Genomic DNA, 22,031 nt, shown 5'->3' with positions numbered 1-22,031 from the left:
CTTGAATTCTCATTGTAAATAGCGGGGAGGTATCCTGCTGGTCAAGGTCGAGTTTATAAAGTCAGTTATAGAGCACATTTGAAACGATAACGTTCGTAAACGTAAGTAAATAACAACAAAAGACAATAAAATCTGATAAAACTAGCCCAAACTAACACAAACTAAGTAATAACTAAGAAGAACAATAATATCAATAAAACAGAACACAGTAAAACACAATAAAGCAAATGAATGCGATCAGCCAATATGATGTCATACTGGAGTCAAATGCCAAGAAGAAGAAATGTGTCTTCAGTCGTGACTTGGAAGTAATTAGTGACTGAATTGTAAGGAGGTGCCTGTGTGTCACTTCAGTATTTAGTTAACCTCCGTTAATAGAGCTGCGGCCTCATGGGACGGAGGTTAAAACGGTTGAACGTTCGATCTTTAGCGGCCTGGTTTTCTTACTGATGCTCAGTAAACTGTACCTCAGTCCAGCGGATGACTTTGCCGTTTGCTTTGAACTCCGAGCCGTGGAAGATCTTCACGCTGGTGATGCACTCCATGGATTTACCGTCAATTGGGCTGATGACGCTGAGTAAAACAAAAAAATTATTACAAATACGGGAGGAGCCGCAGCATGGCAAACATCTGAGACCCTCATTGTGGTTGTAGCCAGCTCAGTTTTAGTTTTGGATTTGTGCAGCCAGCATCACCGGAAATGTCCCTGAGCCAGATGTTGAATTTAGAGTTAAAACCGTTAGACTTTTTACGCCAAAAGCATATTTTTTGTTCCATACAATGTGTCTTTGGTTAGCTAAAAGCAATCATCTTCTCAGTATCTCATCAGTTTTTGCTCTTCTATTTAATTTAAAGTAATTTCAGCAAAACGAACTGCAGAACTCGCAGCTCTGTGCAGGCAGCTGATACATCAACAAGTGTATGTAAAATAGTTTCTACGGTAAAGGTGAAACTCTAATGAGTTTCTGCTAATGAGGCGATGTAGTTAGGTCACATTTAAAGCAGCTGGTTTATCAGACGGCTGTAAAATTGATTGCACTGGTCTGGATCCCAAAGTCACGTCCAGCTGACCCACATTTTCTTCCTAACGGCTTCCCGGGCGAGCAAAATGAGTTTTCTCAGCAAAAAGTTATAAAAGCAGCGACTGGGATTGAATCAGTTCAGTAGTCTGTGAAATAAGAGCATCTCCTCCGGCGCCCCCCCCTCGTGTCTCTCGTCTTACCCCTTGTTGAAGTTGTGGTCGTCCTCCGTCCACTGGATGTGGACGAGCTCCTGGTTCTCCTCCTGGTCGGCTTTACCGCACGTGATGGTGAAGTCTTTCATGTCCCTCAGGGCTTGCCGTAGAGAGTCCATGGTCTCGGCTGTGATCTGGATCATCACACCGTCTAAAAAATGTTTTTAAAAAAAGATTAAAATTAGATACAAACATGATGTAAGGCTTTAACTCCTCTGGGAAGGTTGTCAAAATTAGATTTACTGAATTAAATACTATCACATTCAGCAGGATGAAAGTGTGTGAAAGGGGTGTGTTTTACGGAGCTGCAGGAAATAAAAGACTCTTCAAAAGGAGCAAATCTACAACTTATTCTAAACAGCTGCTTGACGGCATGCCTCGCGGCCACGTTCAGTCTCCACACAGAGACCGACGAGCACTCAAAGGGTCCTGAAACAAACATCCAGTGCAAAGATGCTCTGTGTGCAAACTGAAGTACTGATATGGGAAGATGTCCATGGCTAAAATGTTTTTCTGGGTATGAAATCTTTTGCACAAGATGGTAATTAACCAGGTGATCTATTTTGCATGAGTCCACCGTGGGGGGCACGACCTTTGAACTTGGCGAGAAAATAAAAAAACCTTTCAGAGTCGTTTTTTCCACTAATGTGTGTAATTCACAGCTCTCACCTTCCACAATGCTGGTCTTGGCTAAGAAGCCAGACGAGGCTTTCAAAGCACCACTGAACACAAAGAAGCAGGCTCCAGTAACTACAGAAACAGACGAAAATAAAAAAAAATTTTATCACAACTGGGAATTAGATTTCCACATCGAGCACTGAGGTGTTTCGGTCTTCAGGCAAACAGACGAGACAAATAATGAGACACGCAGTAAGGAGGAGGATTTCACAGCAGAAATGAGCCTTACAGACATCACGTTGGACATAAAACCCAGATGGAGAAGAGACAAAAGAGGTCCTGGATGCGACGAGTGTGTCTGCATCAGCACCTTTTCGTGGCTGGTGATGGATGCTAATGGCCTGCGTCTGGTAGTTCCCGTCATCGTTCTGGACGCACACCAAATGGGAGTCGGCCCGGTCGTTGAAACACGCCCCCATGGCCAGCACGTGCTCGTTGGACTTGTTCATGGCCTTCATCAGCTGCAAGGACAAATAATATACAGTATGATTAATTAAGCAGGCCTCTGGGTGTGTGCTGAGGACAAAGGGCTTAAGAGAGGCTATCTGGTTAAGCCTAATTGCAGTGGGCTTGTGGGTACAGACCTCAGTTTAAATGGGATGGCGCCGTGATGACAGACACCGACACTGGTGCATATCAGCAGCTGAAAGATCCTGCATATTAATTCTGCTCAAGTCTCCCATCTCTGCACCTCTCTGAAGCCGTCCTTTGCTCATCAGAAATTGAACAGAAAATCTGGAGGGTTTTAGCCACTTGCTGCGCTGAAGGCTTGCCTGCAAGCTGTTTAGTGACGGCTCCCACTTCACATTACTGTCTTCCCATCTGTTCGCGCATCAGCAGCCAAACCCTACAACCAGTACCAGTCTCTTCACTGCAGCGGTCTTTCTCAGCTAAATGTTTCTCAGCGAGCATCGGTTCTTCAGCTTGGACATTCATTCACACCCCAGAGGCGGCAGCTTTATCACACGTGGGCAGCCCACGCCTCATGTTCAGCTGCAGGGATCCCAGAGTTTGTCGTATATCACCAACGCACAAAGAACGTGTGCTTTGGTGTTCGGGGAGCTTAAAGAGCGCCTCCTCCGCTGATGTCATTAGTCTGACAGAGGGTTTTAGCAACCTAAAAAACCCTGCATGATCGTGAAGAAAGGCCTGAACGTGACTTATTAAAACCAGCTCTGCTTTCTCTTGACATATGTAATCTGTTTAAATGTGAGAAAGTTACTGTTAAACACTCGTGTGGAAAACTTTTGTGTTTGAGCTGTGAAAGTGAGTGTCCTTTGAGAACAGATATCAAAGTACACTGAAGCCTATCCTCTGAGCACAGACCAACAGTGAAACAACCCGTAATACCCAGTGTAGAAACACCACCTCCTCTTGTAACCGTGGTAACAACATTTCAGCATCCCGAACAGGGGCGTTTCTATGCTCAAGTCCTGCCTCATCTCATAAAAATAAAAATAAAAAATAACACGAAGTAGCCAAAAATCACGTCACATGAAGTCTTTTTCCTGATTTTCTTTCTTTTTTAAAACTCATATTTGGTATCTTTTTAAAATCGGTTGGTCCAACAAAACGAGCATCATGACGATGTTCCCCGGGCTCTGGGAAACTGCAACAGGCAGGCATATGCCATATTCAGGGTATTTTATGGTTATTTTAAATGGTTATTTTCAAGCAAAAATTACCACAACATAACTTCACTTACTGACTCCTGGTCCGTTTTTCCCGACTGATTATCTGTCACTTCATGGTCAACAACTAAGTAGAAAACTTATTTCTAAAGAGCTCCACTCAAACATGAAACACCATGCTTTTTCTTTATTTACTTAATGACATCACCACGTAACACATTTTTATAGCAGAGCTCCAACAGCCTTTTTTTTTTTTTGTGAGATTGTTGAGATTTTCCCCTCATAAGTTTAGGAAAAGAACAATTTAAACACACCAATCGGAGTAGACTTTAACGAGGCTGATCTTAAAGACAGAACAATTCAAGAGACGAAGCTGAAGTGTACGGTATAAGAATGGTAAGACCTTTATTTTAACATTAAATTATGTAAATCTATCAAACAATCAAAATAAAACTGAGCTGGTTAAAATGATCATAATAGCGGCTCTTAAAACGGTCTTTAACTTCACAGGTGACAGTTTGAGGTGAGTCCATGTCACACCGAAGCAGATAATGACAAAAACAGGATCAATTAAACATCATCAGCTTGCACACTGAGCCACTAACATCCATCCATATGGATCATATCAACAGCAGCAACAGAAGCTAAAAATCTAATTTCAGATTCAGTTCAGATTTCATGTTTACGTTGCTTTGGCATCTTTTCTCAATGTGACAACAAACCTCTCTCTAAGTGTTTTATCACGTAATATTTCTCAGTGCAGGTCTCTTTTCTTTTTTTTTAAACAATAATATACTTTTAAAATGAGGACTAAAAAAGCCAGACGCTCACCTCGCTGTAGCGATTGCTGGGGATCTTGATGCTCGTCTTCCTCACCTCCATGTCCACAACCAGACCTTTCACCACTGGCAGAGTGTACTGGTAGTTCCGGAAGTCCTGTAACAGGGACAGGGAGGCAGATTATCGCTTGAAATAAATAAAAACTGAAATAAAAAACATAACAGAATAAACAAATGAATGCAACCAAAAGACGAGATCATCGTCAGAAACAAGTTGATTTGAGGCCAAAAAGCTTCTAACAGTCAGAGAACAGAAAAAGGACAAAACGCACTTACTGCAAGCAAATTCATGATGGTGTGACCGGTCTCCCCGAAGAGAGGTTTCCGGAAGCGAACGCTGAACAGTGGACACGGATAAACTGCAAAACCAGAGATACATATATGCTTATTCGTAAATGAACAACACACGTGCTGCCTTTCTTTTGTACTTACTCAGCTGTCATGAAAACAAGCAAATAAAAAAAGAAATGCCAATTTTAGTGTTTGTTGTTGGCTTATTAACCTACTTAACTGGTCTACTTTGGCCTTTTTTGTCAAATATTTCAGGTATTTTCCTGTTTTTAAATCAACTGCAGAACTCGTATCTCCTGCTTTTTTCACCTCTTCTCGTTCAAAAAAATGCAAATAAACTGAACCAGAGACCCACGCATCAAACACAGCGAGCTGTGTTAATGCAGTGATGAGGAACAGTGAAAAATGTGGCTGCATTTGTCTTCAGCAACTGGAGCTTCTTATACGACTACTTTAAAACCTTATCCAAGCCAACAGCTGGGAAAGACCTTACTACCAACTCTCATTAAGAATAAAAATAAAACAATCTCAGCTTCTATCAGCAGAAAACAGGCCGATTGGTTAACACTGTCGAGTACAGAGCCGTTTTTAAGGTGGATTCATTTCACAGTGAAGCTAACATTTTGTGGAGAAAAGCTTCAAATGAATGTCTTTGTTAATGTATTCTATCCATACGCGCTGGATGAAGGCGAGAGGCTTAAGTGAGCCAGGCGGCGCCCTGCGCAGGCAGCTCTGGCTGTGACGGAAGAGGATTTGGTGGAGAAGCGCCTCTCTGATAAAACTGCTCACTTCCTGATTAACATGAGAGAGAGCAGGCGGGTGTGATGTCGACAGTCTTCTCATGACAACTGAGAGATAAGCTCTGGAAACTGATCTGGAACTTCACCAAAACAAACCGTGTTCAAACTTTGCCGGAAAGTTCCCACTTTTTTTGATGTTTGGGGGGTTTTGACCATGTAAACCGTTGGTCCAAAGCAAAATACTTGACTAAAATCGCAACAAAGTGTCAGAAATTAGCAAAATAGATTTTAAAAAAGCACAATACTTTGGAAATGTTGTGTGTCTGAAATGTGTGCTGTCATCAGGACTTTGCTGTTTGGTTTTGTTGTTGCGTTTCTTCAAAACGCCGTTTAGACTTTGGTTCCAAGCACTGCACCATACTGTTTTGCTTTATGGTCATCGGACATTTTTGTGGCCTCTGTAACATAATAAATCCCATGTAACGTGGAGATTTGCTATCTGGCAGCGGCATTACATCCCACAGATGTAGGGAGAGGCAAAGAGTAAAAAAGTTAATCAGATACATGCCAATAATTTTTATTTTATTTTTTCCCCTCCTTTTTAAAAAAAAAAAAAAAAAAACTCAGATTAAGTTCACAACATTATCTGAGTGTTTAGATTTCTGCTCCCGTGAAAACTAAATATGAACCTAAGTTCTTTAGCAACATGTGGAATGAATGACTTTAAATCAGCATCATCACATTGCAATCATTTCCTTTGTTAGTATTAATCTAAATTAGGTTCCCATCTTGTTCGATCTCAGTATCTTTTGACAAGGTGCACCAAGGCTCTGTACTGGGACTCCTTCCCTTTGCAATATACACCACCTCTTTGTGCCCAGGCATCCACCCACATGTTTCACTGTTATGATGATATCTGCTTGAACCCATCATTCCCATCAGATGACCTTACAATTTCAGCACAAATGTCAGCCTGTCTCTGTGACATAAATATGAAAAAAACACAACCTTCAACTCAACCTCTTTAAGACTTTGGTTAACCCAGCCAATTATTCTTCTGGCACAATATCAAAATAAAAACGCAGCAATCTTTCTCACAAAGCCTATTGGTGTCACAACTGATGACAAACTATCATCCTCTGACCATGTCATCTTGCACTCTACAACAGAGGAATAATCTGAGCGAGCTCTTTGAATAAGCCATGGATATCTCCCTCCCCGACTACTGCAATGCTACAGCAGGTCACACAGCATACAGAGTAAAACCTTCAGAACGCAGCAGTGAGTCTGGTGTTTGATCAACCAAAAATGACACGTCACCTCATTACTAACGGCTGCCTGAATACTAATGCTAACTACAGAAAGACTGTGGGGTCTACACCCAGATACCTGAACTCTGTCATAAAGGCTTATGCGCCGTTCCTCTCAGGAACATCTGGCTTTGGAAAAAAAGCATCTGCCAAATGACTAAATGCGAATGTAACTCACATCGGTACTCTGCTCCGAGCCGCAGCATGAGGCGAATGGGGAAGACCTTTGCCCACGGCGTCTCCCACTTCTGAATGAGGATGCCGAAGAGGTAGGGCGGGTTGGGCAGCAGCAGGTCCTGCAGCGACTGGAAGGAAGGGCTGATGTAGAGGAAGCCACCGTGCTCCTTGCTGCCCAGGAAGCTCTGTGTGAAGAACGAGTGGCTCAGGTGGCTCAGCACATTGCCTTAAGAAGAGGAGAAAGAGGAGGGAGATGAGGTTGATATGAGACGAGGAAGAGAAGAAGGAGTTTGTGTAACTGGTGAAAAACAGATGCAGCAGAGGGACAGTGTGGGGAAGAAAGCAGTGATCTAATCTGTTTTCAGGCAACAGAATAAAAAGTAGAGAATTACACAAAGTAAATCACACTTTAAAATGATGAAACGGAAGAGAAGAATTTATTCACATGAGCAGCAAAGACAGAAGTTAGATATCACATGGGGTCACAGGGAGTTCCTGATATCACTCATTGTGGATTAGGAGTCTTGTTAAATCTGTATTAAGTTCTACAACCTTGCAACAACCTCACGATACCCAAAAAGAGTTCATGTGTCTTATTATCCATGTGGCGCAGCGATGACTTCGGACAGCTCAAATAAATAACACATTATGGAATAACCGAAAGGGCAAGTAAAAGCTCAGGGGTTTGGACTTGCTAAAGCCAGCACTTCTTCCCACAGCCTGACTGACGCAGACTTAATCGAGGACGACAGACGCAATATGGCTCCCTTCCACCAGCATGAAACTGTTCCAGTGTGAATATGAAACGAGGAAAGGCCTGAAGGGAGCAAGCCATCAAAGTCAGACGATATTAGGGGTTTTTGCTCCGCAGCATACGGAGGTAAAAAAAAAAAAAAAAAAAGAAGAAAAAACACGCCAGACAAGTGCTGGTGGTGTCACGCCTGGAGGATGGCCACCTGACAGCAGGACACTAATGTTTGGACTATTTTTCATGAAGCAGACACAGCGACAGTAACCTGGTTTCCAAATAAAGCTTGATGAGAAGCGCCTGTAGTCTCTGTGGAACAAGAAGTACAGCTCAGGCAGTTTCCCTTCCTATTATTATTCATGACTTTCAATTTTGCTACTTTTAACTGGGCAGCAACTGAATGAAACAGGGGGCCTGACCTGTGGACCTCCAGACAGAACTACTAATGAGCTGTTTCACAGTGGGTCTCCTGGAGGAGCTGCTCGATTTGTTCTTACCACTGAGGGCCTCCTGGTAGAGCTGCACAAAGTGTGTGAAGATGTCCTTCGGGATGGTCTTCTCGTCAGGCAGACACTGGAGCAGAATGACAACCTCCGCCTGTCCGACAGCATGCATGCCCTTCGTCGTCACGTACCAGCACTTCCTGTTAACGTCTGTTAAGAGAGCAGAAAACCTCGGGAATTTTACTTTAATTACTCACCATGTCAATTTTACATATTAAGTAAAAGCAGCCATCTTAATTGGTCAGATTGAATAATACATTTGTAACACTTTCGGCACAATTCAGGTCTCAACAACAAGACAGCAGCACAATATCAACTCTGCAGAGAGACTAAATGCATGACTTATTCCTCATTTTTAATGCGGTGGACTTTTCAAGAAAAGCCATTTCAAGGCACTTTACATAAAGAGAAGTGAAACAATTCTCTTTCTGAAAGCACTTTGCATCAGTTTTGGAAGGAAACCTACAAATGTATAACCCACAAATGACAATGACTTAATCCTCACATACAGCCACAATAATCTATTCATTTACATCTGTACCTTGAAGAGATAAATAAATATGCTTTGGGCACAGCATGAGAACAAATAGGAGTCTTCACCTCTGGTGTTTCACTGCTTTTTTGTTGCTCCAACAAGAGGCACAATTAAGTAGCAAATTAATCTGAAAATGTATTAAAGGGTTCTCCCGTTAAGGACAGTGCCTCATTGTAAATAATTACTTGGAACATAAGACTTTATTGTGGTCATTAGATGATAAAAAAAACAACTCATTGCTGGTCTCAGTGGTGCCACCACTTACTCCTGCCCATTCACAAATCCTTCGGGATCAGTGAAGTATCTATCCATCTGTCTATCGAGAGGCCAAACATTGCCTGACACTGTTATTCTTTCTGTGTTAAGTGTTCCCATAATATTTCAATCAATACATTAGAAACATTTGTGCAACAGATTCTTATATCTGACTGACAGAAAGCAGTAATAAACCAACAGCTGAACTTAACAATATTACATTCTACCATTCACTAACTCACTAACATTCTGCCATAAACGCCCCCAAAATCAGTGCTACAAATGGAACTCACAGTTCACAAGTTTGACCATGGCGAGCAGATTGGCGTTGAGCACGAAGACCAGCGGGTCTGGGCCCCCCTCTTCTAACTGCTGCATGAGGACGATCTCCGACGGCCTTTCCTCCACTGCGTAATCTGTGGGCGAGTTGTAGAGCAGAAGAAGAGGCAGGCAGAGGGAGGAGTCAATGTGAAGTTCAATAAAAAAGAAAGAGGGGTGGATGTGAGACGGAAATGTAAGAGACCCGAGGGAGGGCGAGCGGACAATGGTGAAGGAGTTTTAAGTGAGGTATATGAAGAACAGACTTAAGTGGAAACCCGGCTCGTTATTTAAATATCACCACAACATCCCCTCATACAAAACTTCTCCCCCTTGTTGGCGATGAGAGATTAAAACATGAGCAGTGACACGAAGCACATGAGGAACACACTAAACAAACACAAACAGCAGCGATGAGGAGGCAGCAGAATGGTGAGGATGAGGGCAAGCACCTGTGATGTGGCCTCCCGTACCTCCTTTGACTCCGGTGGAGATGAGGATGGGAGGGAGCCCGTCCTCCGGGATCAGACTGAGAGAGCTGCCCACGGGGCTGCCCACTGGGGCAACAGGGGTATGGGCTGCCTGAAGGGTGGAGAGGAGGGGTGGGGTGGAGTTAGATGTACTGCAGGTTACAACACACGGTGAGATGTAATAATACAGAGACAGTAGAGTCCCACGACGGGGCGCTTATGGCTTTGATAATGGACTGAACAGGCATAATAAGTATTAACTATAGCGAAGGACTTATAATCACAGTCAAATGTGTGGCTCAACTGTGGCTCATGTAGAACAGTGAGGTTATAGATCCACAGTCACATCAGTTCTCTTAAAAGTGTCACCCCATGAAATATCCACAGACAACACTCAGAGTTTCAGGTAATATAGTTAATTCTCCTTTCCAGACATAGCTCTGTGCTACACAGAGATGAACATGCAGATGAACATTTTGAAGCCTAGGCAACCATCCAGCATGTAAATTATGTGCTCCCATACGGAAACAACTGTCAGTCACAATGAACCCCAAGCCTAAAACACACAGTTTTATCATTTGTTATGGTCTAAATCTACCAAACTGAGCAACGGAGACCCAAAACCTGTTAATAATTTATTCAGACTGTAAATAAAAAGAGAAGTCGTGTGTTAATTCATGCAGAACAAAAAACATTGTTGGTAAATGCCAGCTTGCTCTTACACACACATGCCTATCTGGCTCTATAACTGCTCAGAACAGCTCAGAGGCGCATCATCTCTGACCTCTTATTCCTTCTCTGTGCTTACACACAAGACATCAATGTGCCGTAAAGGCAAAACAGCGTGAACCCCTGGGAAAAAGACTTAAATCTTGCTTCTTCTTCAACCACATTGCTCGCTTCTTAAGAAAGGATGCAGGTTCAGGGCACATCCTGTGCTAGAGACACTAAAGTTTGGATTTTTAAAAGAACTGTCATGGTCAATGCTTCAGAAAATAGATCCACTAATTGATAGAATCTTGAATAAAGCACTCCTTCCCTGTCTGCTTAACTTCTTTAAATTCCACATGACCACTTTGCGAAAGAATCTGCCAGAATTAGATTACTTCAGTGTTATTTGAGTTATTTTGTCAGGTTTGATAAAGCTATTCCTGAGCAGCAGAGGACATCTTGCAACTGTTCCCATGGGCTGAGCTGTACACATTGTGAGTAATAAAATATAAAAATGATGAAGTCCTTCATAATATTCCTCCTGGCTTGAACCAAATGTTGTCTCAACGGCTTCCCCTGTGTCACCGTTGAACTAAAGAGTTCGTCTACTCTTAAGAGGAATTTTGAAATAGAAATGTCACTTTCACTTGCAACAGTCTGAATCCAAGCCCAAGTTTTGCCTGCATAACTTAATTAGGGCATCTGAGATTGAGCCGTTTCAAACAGTAACTCAGTTCAACAGGCCATGAATCACCAGGACAGCTGGCATTCAGTGACAACACACCACAAAAACAACTAACATTAACCTGCGGCTCTGTTTTTCGTTGTGAAGAAAACTTTCACATATTAAGTCGCTTTTATTGACTTTTAGTGAACCACCCAAAGTACGGCACATCTCAGCTTTAAGCGTTTCAGTCTAATGGTATTTCTAATTCTGATTAAGCCGCAGGGAACGCTTCTCTCTAAACTCTGTTTACTGTACTGAAATCCGTAAAGCAGCCAGTAAACCGCCTAGAATCCAACAGAAAGAGCTCCTTGTGACTGCCTCCATCCTTTGCACAGGGGTTAATGTGACCCTACAAGCTAACCTAATGCCATTAGTTGAGGCTGAATGCTTTTCATGCTGAGCTTACCTCTGAGGATTCAGATGTGGAGCATTTATTTGAATTTGACTGAGAAGGAGCTGGACTGGAAGTTGACGGTTTGGAGGAGTCTGTTGTGTCCCCGTTGGGTAGGACCCCATCAGCAAACCACACCCTCCTCTGGTCTCTTGTTAGGGACCCTAAATGAGAAAGACTGTCTTTGTTTAAAACCCACATTCTGATGGATTTGGTGAAAACACCACAGGGTTGAGTCAAAGAGAAGTGCAAACCTGTAGCCTGACAAATAATCTGCGTTGTAAGTGGACAGAATGTCACTGCATGATGTTAACAGTTTTAAGAGTATTTCATATTCTTGGTAAAGGTTGTACCATCATTGCCAGGCTGCTTCAGGACTCCCACGGGCACCATGACGGTGGGAGGGGGTGAGCTGAGCACCCCAGAGGCCTGAGCCTGCTGCAGAGGGGGGATAGTGGAGCAGTACTCTGCTGGGTTGTTGGGGTTTGGACTGTGATTGCTTGCAGTCGCTGGTGTCTCCCATGTTTGAGCTGATTGAGCAGAAAACATCATAAGTTAACATTACGAGGCATTAGTATATGTGTGTGTGTATCATAAACACACCGTAAGTGGCTGGTAACTACACTCTTATAATAACCTCTCAGGTTTAATGGATTTCCACAGCAGGCATTTTGACTCGTTATAGTCATGGAGTGAAATGCAGCCTCATTATTAATTATTTGTTCAGTCATGTCACAATGTCTGCTGTTCAAATGGTTTATTCATACCACTGCAACACTTGTGTGCACTTATATCTGAAAAACACATTTAAAAGAAGAAACGTTCTGCTTCATGATGCTCACCACTTGTCAGGGCAGAATGACAGGTGACACAAACGCGAGCCTCCTTCTTGTCCATGTACACCAGCTTACACTTCAAACTGCAACACGCTGCACAAAACACCTTCAAAATGACACAGAAATGCATCACTAGGACCAGAGTCCTACAAATGATAATGCATGCACAGCAAAACTGCACGACAACATCCTGAAATAATTAAAGATGCAAACGCACCCTTTAATTTAAACCCCCTTTGATTTCCTGAACTTTAACGATGCTTCAGCAACAGCTGCGGCTGTGTACAAGACTTTCAGTGCATTAGCACCTCGTTAGACGTCATCATCTTGAAACATGTATTTAGAAAACGATTCAACACAGAGTGGATGATCCTTTTAATTTCAGAGCCTGCCTTGTGGACCGGCCACGCTGCCAGTGGATTCTCTGAGGATCGTGCTGCATCTATTGTTTGCAGCCCCAGTGCAGGTGTTAATATTACTGCAGTGCCAGCTCCTCCCAGCTCAAGTGGCAGTGTGAGAGTGTTTGTTTACCACCATGGGAAATTTAGTAGCAGTCCAGCAATTTTCCAGTGCAGTGTCAGCGACCCCATCTTCCATTTAAAGCACTGTGCGGACACCCTGCCATGTGTGGGCGGCCATAAAACTGGGAAGCTGCCTGCACTTCCACTAAGTCTACATGTAAACAAATGGCTAAAGAGAGAGTGATATGGCATTAAAAGCCTCCAGGAACCACAGCCGTGATTGAGGTACTCAAAAATGTGAAGATAATTTATCATTTGTATAGCCCTCACTGATCACTGAGGATCAAAACTCTTGGCTCTTAGAATAGCTGCAAAAGAAAAAAACCCAGAAGAACCATCTGTTATTTTGGGTTAAATCATGGAAAATGATTGGAAATGGAAACAACCTAAATTGCTCTTGAATGCAGGTCGTCATTGCTTTTTATCTCGGTTACAGTGCTCTTAATGAAGCAGTTCTGGCACAACACTGACCTTGCCACAGGCCCTGCAGTGGTGCCTCCTCTTGGTGAAGGTGAACTTGACATCGCATTTCATACAGACGGGAGCCTGCGAGTCCGGCACCCACACAGGGGCGACCTCTCCCAGCGAGCTGGCAGCCTTCCTGCACAGAGCACCCTGCTGGCCTGCCTGGAGATCGTTGTCTGGGCTTTCTGAGAGCATCAGTGAAGGAGAGTGGTCTCCATTCACACTGACTGTGCCCTGATCAGTCCCACCGGGCGATGGTTCAGATGGTGTGCCTCGCCGACAGTGGTTTTCAAGGTTCTTGTTCTTGCTGACTGCAGATGGGCCGAGCTGGTTTTGGACCTGGCCTGACAGCGGCTGTGGAATCTGGAGCTTGAGGCTGACAGGTTGCTTTGGTCGTGCCCCTCCGTACGGAACGCTGACCGGCTGAAGACGGTTGTTGCTGACTTTTGGTTGAATGCTACCTGATCCTACTGCTCCTCCATCGCCAGCCTCCTGCTTGCTTTCCTCCATTTCTTTCTCCTCGGTTACAGAGTCCTCTTTAGAGGGGACAGGAGACGGCGAAAGGCCCTCTTCCTCATTGTTCTCCTTAAGTGTGGAGCTGCTCCCGCTCTCCTGCTCCAAACCATTAGGAAGGCTGGTTATTCTGAGAAGCTGGGTTTTCTGTACTTCTGGACCACATCTCCTTTCATTTTCCTCCTCTCTGACCCTGCCAGGAAGGGACACACCATTCTCTTCCAAATCACACCCAACCTGAACAACTTTAGCCCCATTCACACTTTCTCCCTGCTCCTCTTTTAAATTTACAGTTTGCCTTTCTGGACCAAAGTCCTGTAAGACAGCTGCACTGCTCTCTTCTCTTTGTGTTGTAATTGAATGATCTGGATCTATATTTTCAGAGGGGTTTTGTTTCTGTCCTAATCCCACTTCGAAGGTAAAGTGAGAGTGAGCGATAGTGGAAGCTTCTTCTCTGACTGAGGCAGGCGTCTCTCCAGGTTTAATCTCCTTGTCAGAGGGACCGGGATGGATGTCTGCAGGAGAGCTTGCGTCTTCACTGAGCCCATCCAGCTGTGGGCAGCCGTTCTCCACAGCGCTACAGGCCGTCACGGGAGGAGGCGAGAGGTCGTCAGTGCCCACCAGCTTGCCGATGTTGGGCTGAGGGAGGGGTGGGCTGTGGACGTCTGCCGGCCTCTCCTCTACTTTAGGGTCAGCTCCGGGAGAGGCACTGGAGGAAGAGTCGGGGAGGGTCTTAAAGGGAAGAGGGCTCTCCCGGGGGCTGAGGTCTGTGTGGGCCAGCGCAGGGTTCAAAGAAAGCATGTGGGCAGGTGGGGCCAAAATCTGAGTCCACTTGGCATCTGAGAGAATTGGCGTGTCGGTCTCATCTGCAGGGACAGAAGAAAACAAAATAACAATAGATTCAATTTCACAAACAGCTGAGGCAGATTTTCATCACAAATTAATCAGCAGATTTGATTGGTCTTTCACAGATGCCACATCAACAATATCAAATATCAAGTGTGTATTACGACATTAAAAGAAATCTAAACAATGCCTTAAAATGCTTTGTTGTCCAAATAAAAGTCCAAAACCCAAAGTTCTAGCAACATGACAAAAAAAAAAAACCCAAAAAAATGCAATTTCTGTCCTCATTTATCAGACAGTTTGTAGATTTCTCGTCACATTAAAGACATAAAATGTGAAATAAGAGGAGGTATTAGCTGGTTAAGAGATCATGACTCAAGAACATAGAGAAAAGATGCCTCACAAGAACTTGTGTGAGCACTGAAAGAAAGATACAGGATCCCAGGTGATCGACAGCGCTAAAAATGGCACGAACAAACCAGGGGACAAATTGAGAAATGAGGTTGGCATGGAAAGGAGAATTAGTGTGCCGATGAACAGGGACATTTTGAGAAAGTGGGCCAAATGGCTCGCTTGTCCCTGGGAGGAATCAGTCCAACCGACAAGCTGACACATGAACGTTGTGTAATTAATAAATTTGTATAACTTAACGTTGTCACACAGCCACTCTGCTCTCCTCCCTGCACATGAATACATGCTAAGCTGTTTTAGTATGTGATGTACAAGATTCAAGCACACACACATTCTCACACACAGAGTTAATCTGCCAAGCTGGATCTCTGGCAGGGGACACAGATAATCACTCACAGCCAAAATACACACTGAGCTCACAGTACTCATTTATATGTGTGTGTGTGTGTGTGTGTGTGTGTGTGCAAGTCAGCAGAACTTGCATTTTTTTTTTCCACAAATAAAGTAATTTCTATGAAGGCAAAAAAAAAAGGGGGGGGGGGGGGGGGGCAAATTTCCTCTCCAACAAGCAAACCTAAATCTGCAGATACACTGTTCACTATTGCCCTGAAAAATGCCCTATAATCATTAAAGGTGAAAAAAAAAAAAGGAAAACCATTGTCTTACACCAATTATACACTTTTATAAAAGCCCACAGGCAACGGAAAATCCAATTAGTCCAATTCCCTCGGTGCCTGCCCTCAATCACCTCCTGTAAATGTTACTCAAACTCAGTGGGTGGAGGTCGATTGTGTGACACCTTTATCATTTACCAATCAATTAACAGAAGTGGAATACTTGCACCCTACAGTCTTAGCATTTCCCCCCCGTTTTCAGTCCAAATCTATCAGAGCTAATGTCAAAGCTCACCTTCGTTCTGCTCGAACTCGTCCAGTACCTTGTCCAGGTTGAAGGCCTCGGCCTGGAAATAATTCTCCATGAGTCAGGAAGCTCCACCCTGCCGACGGCCGTGTGAACCTAGGAGCAAGAGGAGTGTGTCGTCTTATTTCCTTACTGCATTTAGATGCCCCCCATGGTCTGAAAAATGTCCCCCTCTACATATCTTTGTCTGCTGTTCACGTCAATACCATGGGTAGAAATATCCCCTCTAACTCTGTATTCCTCTTATTCCTCATTTCTTTCGTGTCAGAGAATCCTGGGTATGGTCGAAGTCATTTTCTTGATTAAAAAGGTTCCTGACTGCCTCAACTCATCAGATAGGTTAAGAATAGTAAGTAAAAGTGTTTTGATACACGATACAATATCCCTAATAACCCTGACCAAATACTACAGAAAATAAATCTATTAAATCAGAGGTTATTTCCTAAAGGTTATTTCCTGCATCATTATATTTAATAGTATTAAATAGTATTTAAAATCAGAGAAAACTGGCAAATCATCACATTTGAGAAGCTGTGCAGCTTTATTGGTGGTCGTTTGACCTTTTGAAACGTCTATGATCATTATCATTATAGTTCTAGTTCCTATAGCCAAACTGTTTCAGCTTTAGATGAAATACTCCTCTAAGAAAAGGTGCATGATAGCTGAAGCTGTCTCATTTCCTGCTCCACTAACACCTCCAGGTTAAACTACACATATCTTACAGAATCAAATAGCATGCAAGTGCACATTGAGAAAAGTGGAGAGCTCTGCATAAACACAGAGCCTTTAAAGAAATGCCCTCTTCCTGTCAGTCCTCACCTGCACAGAGGTCCTCCTCAGCAGCCCCAGGTGGTGGTTCTTCCTCAGCAGGTTTCCCCTCTTGGTTCTCACTTCACCCAGTCTGGCAAGCGCCCAGCGCCCACACCTGAGACCCACAGGAGAAACGTCTTTCAGTCATGAGCTCCTTCTCAATTCATCTGGCGAAAACACGGCGGCATGTGTGACTGCTCGTTGCACAACAAGGTATGCGAGAAATGCTGAGTTCATCCACAAGCTTCTGTTATATCAGCCACAACATTAAAACCGCTGACATGTGAAATCAGTGGCGCTGATCACTTTGTTACAACACGATGTTGTGCTGGGAAACATTGGCTCCTGGCACGAACGTGGACGTTACTTTGACACACCTCGCTCACCGAAACATGGGATGCCTTTCCACAACAGGTGTGGCCTCCTGTTAATCCGCCCTGCGACAGTCCAAAAACTGCTCAGAAATGCCTCAAGGCATCGACCCACCCTCCAAACTCCCCAGGACACAATCTGATAGATTATCTCTGGGATGCAGCAGAACAAGTTCGATCAAGTGAGGCCCCACCAGCAACCGATGAGGCTTAAAGGATTCACTGCTTGTATCCCAGAATCAGACAATACAACACACTGCAAAAGGGTCCTGCGTCAATTTAACAGCAAAAAAGAGGCCTACACAACACAACCGAGCCCAAACTGCTGTATTTTAATCATCATAACAAAGTAAAGCTAGATTACTTGCTACAAATGCCCATTTAACTGCTTGAGCTCTTTCTCCATGTTTAATATGTCACACCATGCAGGTTAAAAGTATTAAAAGGATTTATTTAACTCTTTCTTTAATAATATAATCACAAAGGCAACTGATGCAGGATTGCAGGAATTAAAGAAGAAGAAGATGTTAGAGGTAATAGTCAAATAGGTTTGATGCATTTCTTTTTAACTGTAAAAGACCGTTTTAGAGAGCTGGAGATTTGACCTTGGGACTGAGACATTTCAAATACTCTAGGGCTAATTAATTGAGAGAATAAACCCCCAAGACGAACAGTGATTAAGATAACTACCAGCTGAAGCCCAACTGCAATCATCAAACATTCAGTGATTGTGAAAAAGAAAAGAATCCCATTAACAAGCTCCACAACATGCGAGGACAAACCTGAATAAGAACAAAATTCTTGGGATAGTGCAGGTCATAAACGTCTTGCATCAACTGACAGTGCAGTACATCATCTGGCTAATCACGTGTGCTGCACAATCACACCCAGCCCAGCAAACCTGCACAGACTGTCCTTGCTCATGACGAGACCTTGAAGACGGGGTGTGAAGTGTGTGCGTACAGGGGGCTACGAATGAGTAACAGCCGGGCTGAACTTCAGGGTCATTCTCATAAAGACAAAAGTGACCGGGGATTACACCAGGGACCGAATACTCTGCACAGGTAAGGCCTCAGAGAGACGAGTAGAGTCAACACGTTTTACATGTTTAAAATGCAAGCACGGGCATGATGTCAGCACAAAACAGACAGCTACACATGCATGAACTATGGGTCACACCTTTTTAGCCACACCGAGAAGACGGCGCGCACAAACTGCACACGCAACAAAAATACCTTCTTATTTTAAGACAGCCCACTGACTAACAAAGCAGCGTTGTTTTAATTAGAGCATGTTACAAGGCTTTATAGCAGGACCAGAAGGTCTGAGCACAGCAGTAGTGACATCATCATTATTTTTAATCCCTAATGCAGCAGCTAACACAATCAAAAAGTTACTACCAACTAATGAAACCTTTATATGCAGGCAGGAACACAAAAGTCGCTCTCCAACTACTGCAATCTCTACTTCAAACATGATTTTCCCCCTTCTGGGCGGTTCCTTTGTATGCTGTAACAAAGTACGGTAGATATACAGGGCGTTCATTGTGAGATTACTTCAAATATACGCCCTTTTGTTTAAATTACAGTTAATCCAGCCATTAAACCCTCTAATTTAGGGAATAAAACTGCATGTTCACAATCACTGCCTGATACATGAAGGGTTGTGGACTGATTAATTGTTAAATTCAGTTGGAGACGTAATCAATTGGGTTACTACACAGTAAAATAACAGTTCAACTCTTATTTTACTGTGATTTTTACATGTTTTTTTGACGAATCTCAACAGTATGTCTGGTTTGTAAGCAGGAAACCCAGTAAGCAAAACTATTTAATTATAACACGTAATGTATCATTTGAAAGTGTACCGCAAATTATTATTATTATATGTTTAAGATTGTGTTGCCATGTAGTTTGAGAGGGGGAAATTACTTTCCCGTCACCTGTACTTCCCAACAATGCCAAGCACCAAAGCTGGCACTCTTGACCTCTAACGTTGAGACGTTGCCTTGTAAACCGAAAAGGACTCGCATGTTAAGATCCTGAACAAATCCAGAGCGCTCGCAAACACAGACGCACACAAACACGCACAGATGTGTCTGCATGAGGACATGAGCCCATCCCTGATTAAGATTTAATTACTTTGCAGAGGCGCTGAATAATGCATCTTTAGTCTAAGTGCGTGAAGGAGTTGTATTTTTAGACACGTAAACTTGGAAACACGCTTTAAAGGAGACACACGTGCACGGAGGAGCGTCAGTCAGAGTCTGTCGAGGTACAGGCTCTGGGATCCAGCAGCTACGGCACGTTAACAAAATGTGTACGGACAAGCTGAAACTCATCCGCTCACAACGGATCAAAAACCATCAAAGCAGCAGGCGTGTGATGTGGCCGGAGGTAAAACCAACATCACGGCGGTGCCTGACAGAACAGCTCACCTGACGATCGTCGCCACAGCCCAAACAATGACAGACGACATGTCCAGATTCCACAGACAGCGTCTTTACATTGCTTCAGTGCATCCTTTGGTTAGGAATTAAATGACACTCAACTACAAAGCTGCTGATATGGGTGAAGACTCCAAAGTCTCGTTTCTCAGTACGACTTAGTAGAACCTGAATGCAGTTTTATATTGATCAACTATTTCAACTTCAGTAACAATATATCAAATAATCCATCAAATGTCTTAGGATAGAACAGAAAAACTTGAAATGTTCTGTTTCGTGCAGCGTTTAACAGACGCAGCTGAATTCAAACCGATCAACAAACTTAAACTCAAACAAAATTCCTTGTGAGATTTGATTTCCTCAAGATTAATCCACACAAAAAATAACATATTATGAGACATATCAGAGCTCATCCATAGCAGTTTTGTGTTTAAATATAATTAGAAAGCATATGTGAATATATTCACAGAATAACACACAAACAAATATCTAAAAGTACAAAACTCTATTTCTAAATCTTTAAAAAGACAAGTTGCATTAACAAACAGTTACGCCACAGGCTCCAGTGTAAGTCAGACATGCTAATAATGAAACGGCCCGATGCATCTCTAACACAACAGAGCAGGCCTGACTGGACACTCTGGCGTGGCAGCTAAATTAAGTAAGACAAGGGCATAAACAGTGAGGGGGCTCGGACGCTGCAGAATGCTAAAACAGTTCATTAAGTCCACGCTGTCAGAACAAGACTGTGTTTCCTGTTGTTGTTTCCAGTCATGGGCTGCATTCCCCTTCCTCCCCAATCAGGTGGAAATCCTTTATGTAATGTACACACGCGCTGAAGAAATTTTAGCTCTGTTAGGTTCAGTATTAGCTTGTTATCTCAGGATGCTTTCTCACACATTGTGGCAAACATTTAAATATGCAAACTTTATCATGAATTAATAGCATTCAAGTGCACAATTCACCAGCTTCAGGTATGGACTGTGTGCGCAGTGCTCGCTAACCCTCGATAATGTTAATAATTCCACCACTGCTTTCGGAAAAAAATCTGGCAAAAGCAGCAGAAAATTCAGGCAAGCGTGCATGGAGTTATTCTAAAGCAACATTTTTGGCCCCAGGCTTATTCAAACTCTGAGAGCAACCCACGATTTCCTCATCAAATTAAGAAAAAAATGGCCTCCATGAATGTTCATTAAGTATTTAAGAGAGCTCGAGAGGTCCAGTTACCCTGCAGGGAGCAACAACTGAAGACCGCACGAAGGGACAGATCTGGATCGTTGATTTAGAAATGCACAACATACTGACCATCAACTGTCTTACTGATAGGTTTGACCAAGAGAGTGAGAATGAAATGCTCTGAATTCAGAGATTCTTCAGAATACACTTTAACCAAACTATCAAAGTTACAAAGAGTGACACAAAAACATGCTCAGATGTGCTGAAAAGCAATCCATTGATTTCTTTCCAGCAATTTGCTGTTTTTCCTGTTTAATATGAAAGTAACTTAATTTCTTAAACTTAAATTTAGATGTTCAGTCACTGAAAACACGTCGATGATCTTACTTTGACTCATTCTGACATTTTAGACCAGAAATTATGTCGCTAATCTAAACAAACCAACGATAAAAAGAAGCTTAATCCATTTAATTCATATTCAGACTGCAGATATGTGAAAAAATGAACTCATCATTTAGTAATGTAAACCTCAGTGAGGGGGAGCTGGATTATTGTGCATCATGCGGTGCTGTTGTGAGCTCAAAAAAGGTCAGAGAGTGGACCTCTGGTTTATTTGTCATCATAAATCTGATCCAAATGTAAAGCTAAATGTAATTTTTTACCAGATTTCCACATCCTGTCATCTCGAAGAATTCAAAAACAAACCACAAATAACTTCCGGTACTTGTCGATGTAATTAGTATAACCTTCTGACTTGGCTTTCAGGGGGAGTAATACAAGCTGTGCGTTAAAGCATGAAGACGTGTGGCGGTGTAGTGAAGTATTCATGCATAACCTCTGATCCGGTTGATTTAGATCATCGCCCTCCTTATATTCCATCAAATGAGTGCACATCTGTCTCATCTTTCTTTCTGAAAGTTTAAGTCTTCAAATTTTCCAATATAAATTTAAAAAAAGTGAATCTGCAAAGCTCTAAATCAATCTAAAGATCCACTGGGTATTAAAGCTATGAAGCAGATATGAAGGTGGGGCCATGAAGGCAGCAATAAATCAGCTTTTTAAGCAACGGGGAGCCGGTTTTATAAGAGTCTGGGACAAATCAGCCAAAACTTACACTAGTTTCCACAATAAGTTCAAGTATTTTATTCTTTCTTCGT

At 42.9% G+C, this 22,031-nt stretch overlaps 1 protein-coding gene across 2 annotated transcripts in view; it reads right to left on the bottom strand.

The window, feature by feature from the left end:
- zfyve9a (zinc finger, FYVE domain containing 9a) overlaps window positions 1–22,031 on the bottom strand; it is a 28,906-nt gene that overhangs the window by 4,247 nt on the left and 2,628 nt on the right. Inside the window, exons 2-17 of one of the 2 annotated variants that reach the window (XM_072363910.1) lie at window positions 16,891–16,996; window positions 16,060–16,167; window positions 13,387–14,759; window positions 12,401–12,500; window positions 11,912–12,088; window positions 11,574–11,722; window positions 9,712–9,841; window positions 9,235–9,357; window positions 8,146–8,301; window positions 6,902–7,126; window positions 4,659–4,741; window positions 4,375–4,479; window positions 2,223–2,373; window positions 1,904–1,984; window positions 1,223–1,385; window positions 468–573 (exon numbers count right to left, since the gene is read on the bottom strand). In XM_072363910.1, the coding sequence (XP_072220011.1) occupies window positions 468–573; window positions 1,223–1,385; window positions 1,904–1,984; window positions 2,223–2,373; window positions 4,375–4,479; window positions 4,659–4,741; window positions 6,902–7,126; window positions 8,146–8,301; window positions 9,235–9,357; window positions 9,712–9,841; window positions 11,574–11,722; window positions 11,912–12,088; window positions 12,401–12,500; window positions 13,387–14,759; window positions 16,060–16,129 (3,192 nt within the window). In that variant the 5' untranslated portion in view covers window positions 16,130–16,167; window positions 16,891–16,996. The remainder of the gene's footprint in view (window positions 1–467; window positions 574–1,222; window positions 1,386–1,903; window positions 1,985–2,222; window positions 2,374–4,374; window positions 4,480–4,658; window positions 4,742–6,901; window positions 7,127–8,145; window positions 8,302–9,234; window positions 9,358–9,711; window positions 9,842–11,573; window positions 11,723–11,911; window positions 12,089–12,400; window positions 12,501–13,386; window positions 14,760–16,059; window positions 16,168–16,890; window positions 16,997–22,031) is intronic. The other variant, XM_072363911.1, reaches the window with a different exon arrangement.

Source organism: Leuresthes tenuis, unplaced genomic scaffold (genome assembly GCF_036924035.1).
Source record: "Leuresthes tenuis unplaced genomic scaffold, fLeuTen1.0.hap1 SCAF_14, whole genome shotgun sequence".
Classification (NCBI taxonomy): Eukaryota; Metazoa; Chordata; class Actinopteri; order Atheriniformes; family Atherinopsidae; genus Leuresthes; species Leuresthes tenuis.
Note: the sequence above shows the minus strand (reverse complement) of the source record. Positions and strands in the feature narration are given on the sequence as shown.